Source organism: Echinops telfairi, unplaced genomic scaffold (assembly GCF_000313985.2).
Source record: "Echinops telfairi isolate 266 unplaced genomic scaffold, ASM31398v2 ScPeMD7_7420;HRSCAF=8458, whole genome shotgun sequence".
Classification (NCBI taxonomy): domain Eukaryota; kingdom Metazoa; phylum Chordata; class Mammalia; order Afrosoricida; family Tenrecidae; genus Echinops; species Echinops telfairi.
Window position 1 is genome coordinate 2,013,798 of NW_022111320.1, and position 13,000 is coordinate 2,026,797.

At 40.0% G+C, this 13,000-nt stretch overlaps 1 protein-coding gene across 2 annotated transcripts in view; it reads left to right on the top strand.

Moving 5' to 3' along the window:
- LOC101660869 (TCDD inducible poly(ADP-ribose) polymerase) overlaps positions 1-12,753 on the top strand; it is a 34,557-nt gene extending 21,804 nt beyond the window's left edge. For both annotated transcript variants that reach the window (XM_045297451.1, XM_004704125.2), the window contains 4 exons: positions 2,767-2,935; positions 5,205-5,365; positions 9,818-10,096; positions 10,676-12,753. In XM_045297451.1, coding sequence (XP_045153386.1) covers positions 2,767-2,935; positions 5,205-5,365; positions 9,818-10,096; positions 10,676-11,123 — 1,057 coding nt within the window. In that variant the 3' untranslated portion in view covers positions 11,124-12,753. The remainder of the gene's footprint in view (positions 1-2,766; positions 2,936-5,204; positions 5,366-9,817; positions 10,097-10,675) is intronic.
- Positions 12,754-13,000: the final 247 nt, after the last annotated feature.

The following is a 13,000-nucleotide window of genomic DNA, read 5'->3' on the forward strand; positions in this document are numbered from 1 at the left end:
TACCATTGTGAATGAGGGAGAGTGCGGAGTGGAGACCCAAAGTCCATCTGTAGGCAATTGGACATCCCCTTATGGAAGGGTCACAGGGTGGAGACTAGTCAGTCAGGGTGCAGTGTAGCAACGATGAAACATACGACTTTGCTCTAGTTCCTAAATGCTTCCAACCCCCAACTATCATGATCCCAATTCTAACTTGCAAATCTGGCAGGACTGGAGGATGTACACTGGTACGGATGGGAACTGGAAACACAGGAAATCCAGGGCATATGATCCCTTCTGGACTGGTGGCGAGAGTGGTCATACCGGGAGGGTGGATGGAGGGTGAGGTGGAAAGGGGGAACCGATTACAAGGATCTACGTATAACCTCCTCCCTGGGGGACGGACAGCAGAGAAGTGGGTGAGGGGAGGCATTGGACAGTGTAAGATATGACAAAATAATAATTTATAAATTATCAAGGGTTCATGAGGGAGGGTGGTGGTGGTGAGGAGCTGATGCCAGGGGCTTGGGTGAAGAGCAAATATTTTGAGAATGATGAGGGCAATGAATGTACAAATGTGCTTTACACAACTGATGTGTGTAAGGATTGTGATAAGAGTTGTGTGAGCCCCTAATAAAATGATTTAAAAAACCCTAGGGAGTATCTGATACACACGGGATCACCAGGAGTGAAAATCAACTCCATGGCAACTGCTTTAAATACTGGTGACCCCTGACTTTACCTGATGTGCACAGCTTCCTTCTTAACTCCTCCAATTGGTTAAATAATAGGCATCTCAATATTAAAAGCCCAAATTTAAAAATAAAATAAATAAAGCAGAGGGAATCTGCATTTTAAGCCAGTTCTTTGTTATGCCAAACTAAGTAGATAGTTGAAATGATGAATTTTTTAAAACTAGTCTAGTGTTTATAGTGACAAACATGCTATCTATACTCTTTCTAACAACTGCATTGTATTACAAATGGAACTGATCCACTGACATTTGTGGAATAAACTACTCTCTGTAGGCTAAAAAAAACCCCAAAAACCTATAGGCCAAGATTAGTACTCTGTAGAATCCCAATTTCAAACAAAGAAATAATAATTACTTGGAAAATCTGAGCTGCTAACCACAAAGTCTGAGGATGGGAGAGGCGATCAACTTCCAAAAAGTTTTAGTCTTGGAAACCTGAGGTTGTAGTTCTCTGTCCTGTCGGCTTGGTGTAAGTTGGAATTGATTCTGTGATGGTGCACTTGGAGTCATTCTGAATGCTCTCTGAACCTGCTTCTGTGTGCTGTAGGTGGCCATTGCAGTGTAAGATATGATAAAATAATAGTTTATAAATTATTATCAAAGGTTCATGAGGGAGGGGGGGGGGGAAGAAAAATGAGGAGCTGATTCCTAGAGCCCAAGTGGAAAGCAAATGTTTTGAGAATGATGAGGGCAACGACTGTATGCGTGGTTTACACAGTTGACTGTATGTATGGACTGTGATAGGAGCTGTGTGAGCCCCAGTACAATGATAAAAACCTCTCTTGTGGAGAAAGGTGACTTTTGCCATGCTGAGGGATTATTCTGCTAGTATCTAAGATGCTACTTTATAAAATCCCACTTTACAGGTTCTGAGGAGCATTTGTATACATACACAAAAAGAAAGAAAGCACACAATGGCCATTGTGTCCATCGTGCCTTATGATCATTGGAAATGTGCCCTCTTAGCATAGTGCTCCCGATGTCCCAAACAATAAAGTTTCATTTAAAAAGAAACTCAAATGTTTTCATTTTACTACCTTTCTATAAGTATATTTCTTAAAATGATCATGATTCCTATAGTAGAATTTACCCCCATAATGTTGAAATATTAGTAAATACGGATTCACTGGTAATAGGACATTGCCAAAATGACAAATACAAAACCTCATAATAAACTATTTCTCCTTTGTTTTGCCAACATTTTCCTCACCTATTTTTTTTATTGTTGTAAATGTGTGTGTGTCACAATGTTTGCCAGTTCAACATTTTCTAGGTGTATAGTTCAGTGATATCATTTATTAATCATGTGCAACTACTACGTATAATTGTTGCCAAATTTTCCATCACACAAGTCCACCCATTGTTGGTGTTCAGCGGATTAGAAGTACTTGGCTTCAGCTGGAGACATTTTATATTTTCCCCTTTTTCCTGGTCTTCAGTAGGAGATAGCGTGTATTCTGTGTTGACTTACGTAAATGATACATCTGAAATAATAGGAAACTTGAAGTGAAGTTTCTTTTGTCTTCCAGTTCCTACTTCATCCTGTAGATTATTCCATGAATGACCAAAACCTGGATCCCTTCCCGCCCCAATCCTGGAGATAGAATGAGATTCTGTTGATTGGTTTAGGCCAGGGTCCTCAAACTTTTTAAACAGGGTGCCAGTTCACTGTCCCTATGCACACTGCACATATCTTATTTTGAAGTACAAAAACACGGGGCAAAAACATTCGGCGGGCCGGATAAATGTCCTTGGCGAGCCTCATGTGACCCACTGGCTGTAGTTTGAGGGTGCCTCGTTTAGGCCATTTATATTGGGTAAAATGAATCTTCCCAGAGCTCTATGAAATGTAAATTTGCGGTCTGGTTAAAAAGGGGAATGAAGGTAATAGGTAATGGGGAAATAACCAGTAGTGCCCTTTTACTCCAAATAGACCAACGTTTGAAAGTTTAACAAGCTATTCCAAATACTTTTAATGTGCTGTTTAGACACATCTATGCAAATATATTAACCATTTTTCATGGCTCTTTCAGAGGACAAGAATTTTGGGCAGATTTGAATGCCATGAATGTGTATGAAACAACTGAATTTGACCAACTACGAAGGCTGTCCACACCACCCACTAGCAATGTTAACTCTATTTACCACACAGTCTGGAAATACTTCTGTAGGGACCACTTTGGATGGCGAGAATATCCTGAGGTATTTACAGATTCTTTTTTCAAAATAAATGCATATAAATTTTTTCCTCGTTGCCCTCTGCTTTTTCTTTCCAGTAATGACTACTAACAGTTGTGTTAATCATAATCCTAGAACTTAGGGATGTCAACTTGAGTTTTGTTGGAAGAACAACTTAATTTTTCTTAAAATATATCTCTCCATTAATCTGTTCTTAAATAGAATCATTATGAGAAATAAGATGCATTCCTCAGTATCATTTTAAATTAATTTTTTAGTGGCATATAATTGACCCATATAATTCAGTAGTTCAGTCATATTGAGTTGTGTGACAATGGATGTATGTATGGATTGTGGTAAGAGTTGTACAAGTCCCCAACAAAATGATTTAAGAAAAAGAGTTGTGTGATCATCATAATCAGTTTTCCCCAGAATCTTAAACTATAAGAACCAATTGCTCATGAGTTGATTCCTACTCATGGCAGCACTTTGTGTAGAGACCAAATATTTACTGTGGAAATAGTCAGATCCAAGCTCTGTTTTTGGAGTCATTTTATTGAGGTGAGCACTGGGTAATATCATGCTCTATCTCAGCGGTTCTCAACCTGTGGGTCGCGACCCCGTTGGGGGTCAAACAACCCTTTCACAGGGGTCGCCCAGTTCATAACAGTCGCAAAGTTACAGTTATGAAATAGCAACGAAAATAATTTTATGGTTGGTGGTCAACAACATGAACTGTATTAAGGGGTTGTGGCCTTAGGAAGGTTGAGAACCACTGCTCTTATCTGCTTCTTGGCTTACGTCTTACGATGTACATTTTAGAAATGGAGTCAAAAACAGTCACTCTCAGTCCCCTGGAGGAAGTAACTAAAAATATTTGTTGAATTGCTGGTTAGGCAAATCCAGTCATTGCAAATTCTGCCCCACCTGCCCTACGTCCTTAGTCTCTCAAATAATAGAATAGCTCAAACATACAGCAAAAGTTTTAAATGATGACTTTTCCTTAATGAAAATTATGTCAAGTTCAAACGAAATGAACTTTATAGATTAATTTTACATCCAAAAGATCTGACTTCTTAATTTGAGTAAATTCATTTCCAGAATTATAAACAGGCACAATTGACTTTATCTTTTTACCTTCACTTGTTTTTGTTTGTTTTAAGGAAATAACATAAGATATTCTGATATATTAAAAAAAGCCATTCCTCTCAGGTCACTTCTGACTCCAAGGACAGAGTATAACTGCGCCTGTGGATTTCGGAGGCTGTCAATCTATAAAGCAAGAAGCCTCTGCTTTCTCCTGGGGAGTGACTGAGGGATTCCAACTGTTGACCTTGTGGTTAGCGGCCCAGCTTTTAAATCACCGTGCTATCGGGTTGCTGTAAAATACTGTGGCCCTAAACGGTTTTGACTCTCAAGTAGTCAATCTTACCTTCCAGAGAAAATGAGAGGATGCTTGTTTGACTATCCTCAAAATATTTGAATTATCCCTGTGTTTTCCCTCTGAGAGGTTTCTTAGGTTTGGCTCTTAATTAGTTTATTTGAGCTGAATACATTATCATCTTTAAGCCCTCCTTTGGAAATTTTCTGTTAAGAAATAACAAAAAAAATCTCTAGGACATTATTAAGACTTCATACAGAATAGAAGAGTTCCCCAGACTGCATACATTTCATAAAGTAACTATCTATGCTCTTCCAAACAGGGTGCATCTTTTTGTAGTCTGATATTTTCACGCCACCCAAACCCCATTCCACCACACCAATAAAAAACAAAACAAAAAAAAACCCCACATAAAAACAAGTACTTATTTTATATATTTTTTAAAGCAAATGCTTATTATAGAGAATTCGTTTGACTCACTATTGAAATTCCTCTGGTATTAAGAGCAGGGTTGACTCTTTTTTCCCCCACTAGTTGCATTTACATTTTTCATATTTCTCCATGATTCTTTCTTTTTTTTTTTAAATTATTTTATTGGGGGCTCGTACAATTCTTATTGCAATCCATACATACATCCATTGTGTCAAGCAAATATGTACATTTGTTGCCCTCATCATTCTCAAAACATTTGCCTTCCACTTTAGCCCTTAATATCAGTTGCTCATTTTCTCTCTCCCTCCCCACCCCCCCTCCATCAGGAACCCTTTATAATTCATGACTTATTATAGTTTTGTCATAAGTTACACTGTCCGCGTCTCCCCCCGCCCTCTTTTCTGCAGTCCCTATCCCAGGGAGGAGGCAGTACTTAGATTCTTGTAATCGGTTTTGTAACCTCTGTTTTTTACTCCACAGTCTGTTATTCGACTGATTGAAGAAGCCAACTCTCGAGGGCTTAAAGAAGTTCGATTTATGATGTGGAACAACCACTATATCCTCCACAACTCATTCTTCAGGAGAGAAATAAAAAGGAGACCTCTTTTCCGCTCCTGTTTTACACTGCTTCCGTATTTGCAGTAAGTGTCCCATGGAGCACTGCATCTGGACTCGTTTCACGTGAATGCACTGCTGAGTGCCAGAGAACGAGTAAAGAAACTGTCTCACTGCCAATTCTAGAATGGGAACTTCCGAATTAGATTTTGGGCTTGATTTTTCAACAAATAGAATTCAGCTACATCTTCATCCCACTGGATTGGCTCAGCATGCCAAGCTACCTATTTCACCAAATGTTCTACCACCTCATTAGAAGAACAACACTAAGAACAAGTGTCCTATTAGGTTTTTTGACCCCCAAAATTTTAATTGTGGATTAGGTAATAGTTTACAGAACAGAGCCTAGTTTTACATTTCATATTCACATTCTGGTTCAATTTCATTCATTGCAATTCATTCAATATTATACCGCTTATTCCACTTCTTTTCTGTTTCCTGTTTCCATCCCCCACTTTTCATCACCCTCTGACCTTTGTCCTTGGGTAAATGTTGCCCTTTTGGTCTTAAATGGTGATTATTACAACATGGAGAGTTAAGTCTTGGTGGTTCCATCAGTCTCTCTGACCGGTATGCTTAGTCTCTTTTATGATTTTTTTTTTTGTCTTTTATGATTTTAAGTAACATTTTTATTCCACTCTGTCCAGGACCTTTTACTGTGAACCTTTTTAGAGCAGTTAGTAGTAGTAAACTGGCACCATTTCCTATTGGAGTTTGTTTTGGTTTTGTTTTTTTAATTAAAACTAAAACAGAGTGAACATTTTTCCACAATTAAAAGTAATGCTCCTTGAAATGAGATAGAATTCCAAACCCACTGCCATAGGGCCTATTCTAACTCATAGCATCAGAGTTAGCATGGGAAATTGAGTTTTCTGATGAGACATGACTTTCCAGCCCAGGTAAACTGCTTTGACACGTGGGAGAGGCTAGTACAGGATCTGGTGGTCTCCATTCTTCCTTGAGTGAGTTTGAATGAGGAGTTCACCTTTTCAAAAATGTGCATTCTCGTTTGTGACTAAAGAAGGCACCTCTTCCTGTGATGTGCACTAAAAACACATACGTAAGAAGAGAGCCATTTCTTGGTAAAAGTTAGACTGGATTCACATAGGTGTGCTCTTTTTCCCAAGTGCCAGTTCTTCTGTCTCTAGGATATCCACTGACATCTCTATAGTGACAGAAGGTGGGCTGCACCACCATTAGCCTGGCCACCTTTGAAAGTTAGAGTATCTGGGGATAACATGTACTTCCAGCCCAGATAGACTGTTTTTAGAGCTAGATTGTGAAAATACAAGATTTGCTAGGCACTATAAACATAACAGGTCTCAAATACTGTTTTGGTTAGTCTCTGCAGATCTTTGAGTGAAGATGCTGATCTTATCATCTTGCTGGTAGTTTTGCGTTTCAAGCCCAAATGGTGCTTTCCCAGATGGTTATGGCAAAATCTTGAGTGTGAGATTGCGAGGTGGACATAAAACACCCAAATGCAAACAAAAACCTCTGAAATGCTCTGTATCCAAAACCAAAACCCTTGTTAGAGATGCATACATATTGCCTTAGAGTAAATGTATACTTTGTTCAAGGGCCAACTGTGGGAGTGTTTGCCTTGTAGGTTGTTTTATGGTTTGTTTTTGTTTTTTTAATTAGCACTAATAAAAATGGTGTTTCTGTGATTTCACTAACACAGCTGGAAAAAGTGTCAACGCCCAGTAGTTAGGAACATACTACCTCCTAGTGAGGTGGCAGAACTCATTAGTGAGATAGGCAGCATGGCATGCTGAGCCAATCAAGCAAGATGTAACTGCTCTGTGAGGGTAAGAATGATTATTCACATTGTTGGGAGAATTTTAGTGAATAGAAAATTGACTTAGAATCTAAGATAAGATGAAATGCCCTCTTTTTTAGCCTTAGGCTTATAAAAAAATATATAAGCAGCAGTAAAGTTAATGCCACAATTAGGGCCTTGCTATTTATAAATAGGCTTACGAGAGACAAAAATGTCATTCTCTTCTCTCTTTTCTTTTTCAAATTTCTTGGTTTTGTCTTTCTGATTGGAACAGGGATAATCAAATATAATGTAAGACCTCAAATCAGAGAGATTAGGCAGACTCTTCAACTAGGAGAGAGGTGATAAGTTCACCAGGGTCTCTTCTGATCCGATCTCGCTGAGGGGTACCCAGGACTTAGAAGGAAAAGCAAACTAGGCTTGGTCCCAAAAAGCAGATTTCAAAAGTGGATTCCAGAAGGCCTGTGATCTCAGCCAAGAAGAAAGGTTTTTGTTTTGCTTTGTTTTTAAGTGTTATTAAAGGGTCAAAGAAAAATGTAGGAAGTGAAGAGGCCACAATTATCAAGGAATCAAATGCCTAAGAATTTGGAATGCCAGAGTGGGTGAGAGGAATAGGGGAAGTTGACTTAATTAATGAATAAGCCTACTTTTTTCTTTTAAGTCATTTTATTGGGAGCTCATACAACTCATCACAATCCGTACATACGTCAATTGTATAAAGCACATTTGTACATTTGTTACCCTCATTCTTTTTTTTTAAATTATTTTATTGAGGGCTCGTACATTTCTTATCACAGTCCATACATACATTCACTGAGTCGAGCACATATGAACACCTGTTGCCCTCATCAATCTCAAAACATTTGCCCTCTACTTTATCCCTCAATATCATTTGCTCATTTTCCCCCTCTCCTCCTCCCCCCTCTCTCCTGAGCCCTTCATAATTCATAAATTATTATAGTTTTGTCATAAGTTACACTGCCTGACGTCTCCCTCCGCCCTCTTCTCTGCTGTCCATTCCCCAGGAGGAGGATATACTTAGATTCTTGTAATTGGCTCCCCCCTTCTACCCCACATTCCCTTCACCCTCCAGGCCTCGCCCCTCTCACCGCTGGTCCTGAAGGAGTCATCTATCCTGGATTCCCTGTGTTTCAAGTTGCTATCTGTACCAATGTACATCCTCTGGTCTAGTCAGATTTGCAAGGCAGAATTGGGATCATGATGGGGGGGGGGGAGCATTAAAGAACTAGAGGAAAGTTATATGTTTCATCGTTGCTACCCTGCACCCTGATTAGCTTATCTCCTCCCCAAAACCCCTCAGTAGGGGGGTGTTCTGTTGCCAACCGATGGACCCTGAGTCTCCACTTTGCACTCACCCACATGATTTCTTGTTCCTTGATGCCTGACACCCGATCCCTTCGACAGCTCGTGGTAAAGGATATAGCAGAGAGAAAGATTAGACACTAATATGGAAACTCTTAGGAACTAGTGTGTAGATAGTGCTGAATTCACTCCCAATTTCTGCCATTTGCTAGCTGCGCTAGAGCAAATGATCTAATCCCTCTGAATCGGCTTCTTTATTTGTAAAGGGGGTGATAACCAGGCCATTGTTAGTGTTACTTAGTGTAAAGTGTGTGTTTAGGATAAGATATGGTTATGCTGAGGGTGATGGTGAGATACACTCTTTAGAAATAGAAGCATGTTCATACACAGTGGTAATCTCTGTGTCACAAAACTTGAAAATTCCAGTTTCCCAATTTCTTCACTTTGGCAGACATTAGTTTACTTCCTTGTGACCACTGTGTGCTGATGAGTGTTCCAGCACCCAGGTCCTGAAACTGGAGCTCAGACTTGGGATTTCCTTTCTCCCAGTCTCTTCCTTTTTTTTCTGTTTTGAAAATAGCCAGGAAGTATAACTTAAATTGAAATGTAAGCATTTAACTAGGCAGGAATAAGTAATTAGTCCAAGCTGCTGGTCATTTAAACTCATCATTCACAGAACAGATCTGAATGTGGAGATTCACGGATGTGCACGCTGGCATCTGGAGCCTCCAGTAGTGAGCTCCATCTTAAGTACACCCAACTCTTGAAGAGGATTGTGACATCTGTGATATAGGGTCTTGGAAAATGAAGCAAATGCCAGCTTTCAATGGGTTCTTCATGACGTTTGTTTGTTTTTAATGGAGGAATCAAAGTAAACTTAAAAACTTTTAACGTTTTATCTTTTCACTCTTTCCTACTTGTCCCACTTTGCCCCACCCCATATTCCCTCTTCTCATAAAACCTATAATGATGACATCTTTTCTCAGAGTGGCAGCAACATTTGAAGAACTTAGTAGAAAGGATGTTGCTCCCTTAACACAGAATTTCTTTAAACATAGGTAAAAGAGGAATCCAGGATCCCACAAGGAAAGATATTTATTTATAAATTGGCTCTTGCCTGTTGCCTTGCAGCAATACATTCCAGAGTTTCTCCACAGGGAGAAGGCCAGGAAAAAGCTAATAATAGGTTATCCATGTACAGGCATTGTTTGCTTTAAGATTGTTCTCTTTTAGATGCAATTTGTATTTTGTTTCTCAAACACAAGCATGTAAACTCTACAGATTATTAGGATAGAAGCAAGTAGAGAACACTATAATGTGAGAAATACTTATTTCTGAGTTTTACACTAACATTCCTTGCTCTCCCTTCCAGGACACTTGGTGGGGTTCCTACACAGGCTCCTCCACCTCTGGAAGCAACCTCCTCCTCACAAATCATCTGCCCAGATGGGGTTACCTCGGCAAACTTTTACCCTGAGACATGGGTCTACATGCATCCCTCTCAGGACTTCATCCAAGTGCCTGTTTCTCCAGAGGACAAAAGCTACCGAATCATTTATAACCTCTTTCATAAGACTGTGCCTGAGTTTAAATACAAAATTTTGCAAATATTGAGAGTCCAAAACCAGTTTCTTTGGGAGAAATACAAAAGGTGAGTGAAACTGTAGTGTGTAAAGCTTGAGAGCGTTAATATGTTTGCATTTTTCCATATGCTGACTCCTTTGATCTGCACAGCAGACCTCTGAGTAGGGTTGCTGCTGTTGACTTTTTCTGAGTTCGGAGTGTAGAGGTTTATACATTCTCGAGAACGTTTAGCTTGCTACAGGGCATACAGCCGAGCAGGTGGGGGGGGCGGGGGGGTTTGAGGTGTTAGCCCAGGCAGCCCAGCATCGGAGGCCTCCCTTTTAAGCGCTTCCCCGTGCTGCCGTTCAAGTTGGTAGAGGCACTTCCGAGGGAACCGAGGCAGGTCCGAGGGTTCAGAGCTGATAAAGGCTTGCTGGAGTTGGGGCCAGGTGACCGTCCTCAGGGGAAGGGTAGCTGTAAGAGTTAGCTGGGCAGTGAACGAGAAAGCCCAGGTCAAACTTCACTATGCTCTTTGGTAGCCTTTGCCCTCAGTTGCTAATTTATATTGCCTCCCCATTGACACCATAAAGAGAAGCTTTCTATCTACAGCTGTCAGATGCCTGTTAAATTGATACATCTTTAAAATTCCCCACCCCCTCTGCATTAGGAAAAAGGAATATATGAACAGGAAAATGTTTGGCCGTGACAGAATAATAAACGAGAGACATTTGTTTCATGGAACATCCCAGGATGTTGTCGATGGAATCTGCAAGCACAACTTTGACCCTCGAGTCTGCGGAAAGCATGCTACTATGTTTGGACAAGGCAGTTATTTTGCAAAGAAGGCCAGCTACTCTCATAACTTTTCCAAGAAGTCCTCCAAAGGAGTCCATTTCATGTTTTTGGCCAAAGTACTGACTGGCAGATACACGATGGGTAGTCATGGCATGAGAAGACCCCCTCCAGTCAATCCCAGCAGCGTCACCAGTGACCTGTATGACTCTTGTGTGGATAATTTCTTTGAGCCTCAGATTTTTGTCATTTTTAATGATGACCAGAGTTACCCTTATTTTGTTATTCAATATGAAGAAGTCAACAACACTGTTTCCATTTGAAAAATCTTGGTACTGCTAACTTATTTGATAAGAACTCAAGCCAGCATTTGTAGCAGGTTTTGGATGGGGGGTCTGGGGGGGGGAACAGTATTGGACATCCATAGGGCACTTTTCAGACCCATTTTTTTAAGTGCTAGAAAGAGAGTTGCTTTTGTTTTCATTTTTTTAAGGAAAACGCATTTTTAAATGACCATTTATCCTTTAATTACATACTAATTGTTCGTATACCGAGTGTGGGAAAGACTACAGATTGCATATACTTTTCAATTCACACTTGTACATTGAGTCAGCGATGTTACTCGACGCATCTAAAAAGTAAAATACACTGAACATTAACCTGGCTGAGTAAATCTGGCTTGGGCCTGTCAGAAGTTAGGGCGATTGAAATGGAAGCTGTGAGCCAAGTAAGGGTTGTATTTATTTACAGTGGTAAAACTGACCCGAACTGGTACAGCCACATCCAAAGCCTCCCTGTTCCAGTGTAAGATACGTTCATGAGATTCGGGTGGCTAGAAAGAAATTTATATTTCTATCAGCAGGACTGAAACACATCACCCAACTGGAGGGCATCAGCGGCTTAACTGTTCAGCAGTGTGCCTGAGTGTTCGGAGGTATGTTAAGGGAGTAAAAAGAACTATTCGGAAAATTTGATTCACCAGCAACCTTTTTTACTTACTATTTATGTAAGATTCTTATGTTGCTCAACATCAGCCATGAAAAACTCAAATCTTTTCCATTGTCCTCGACCTCAATTTAAAGGAGTTAGGCAGCTAATTTGGTTGTGCCAGTTTTGAGGTTAGAAGTAGTACTTGATCTGGGGGTTGGGGGTTCCAGGCCTAGCAAGCACTTCATTAAAGGTCTTAAAAAAGGAAGTACATCTACAACCAAATTGATAAGGTTTATTACTGTGCTTTGTACAAAGTAGCCTCTTCAAAAGTATTTGTTGACTTGGAATTACTGTTCAGGGTGATAATCCCACCCTGAGGCCTGCTCTGCCAGATGCACCTCGGTTCCCTGGCTGACTGAATCTGACACTACTTATTTAATAGAAACACAAACTTGGAAATTGTTCCACTGGCCCAGCTGGAGCACTGTTAGGTGAATGTGCGATACCTCGGTTCTAAGAAGTAGCAGCTAGGTATACTTCGGCTTAAACAAAACAATTCTTGGATTTACAAATGTGGAGGTGGTTATTCAAGATTATTCACCACGGAATTCCTTCAGCTACCAAGCTCTCCTAGTATGTCTGCAATGATTTCATTTACACAAATTATCAGGAAATTCTGTGTTGTTTAGGCAAGATATATCTGTACTGGTGTCTCAGTGAATCAACCTGTTTAAGCACTTACCAGGGCTTCCACGCAGTTATTTATTTTGCCCTAGTTGATCCTGTTGTTTGCTGTCATTGGCATGAAACAGCCAACTGTGGCTGTTACTTTGAGTCAGTTCTTTCATTTGATTATAGCCTTGTAAACCAGTGATTCCCAATCTTTTTCAAGTTCGGACACCTTACCACTGCTTATTTGATTTTATGAAACTTGTTCCTTTTTTCTCCCTGAAGAAAAAAAAGCTTTATGACATATTTATTTTTTTAATAAAATTAGGCAAAAATAAAAGTTCTGATAAACCTTTAAAACTTTTGTTGTTCTGGTTCCATTTGAGTTCAGCACATAATATGATGGTCGCTAAATGCCAGTTGATGATTGTGTGATTGAGCGCCCTGAGACTTACAATTGCCCGTAAGTCACAAGAAAAGAGTGAAAATGTTGCTTTACAGGCAAGTATTTGGGCACGGGCAAGACTTGTATCATGAAGTCGTCTTCCACAGGTGTTGAAGGAAATACAAAAAGGCATTGTAAGAGTGTGTCAGCTCTTAA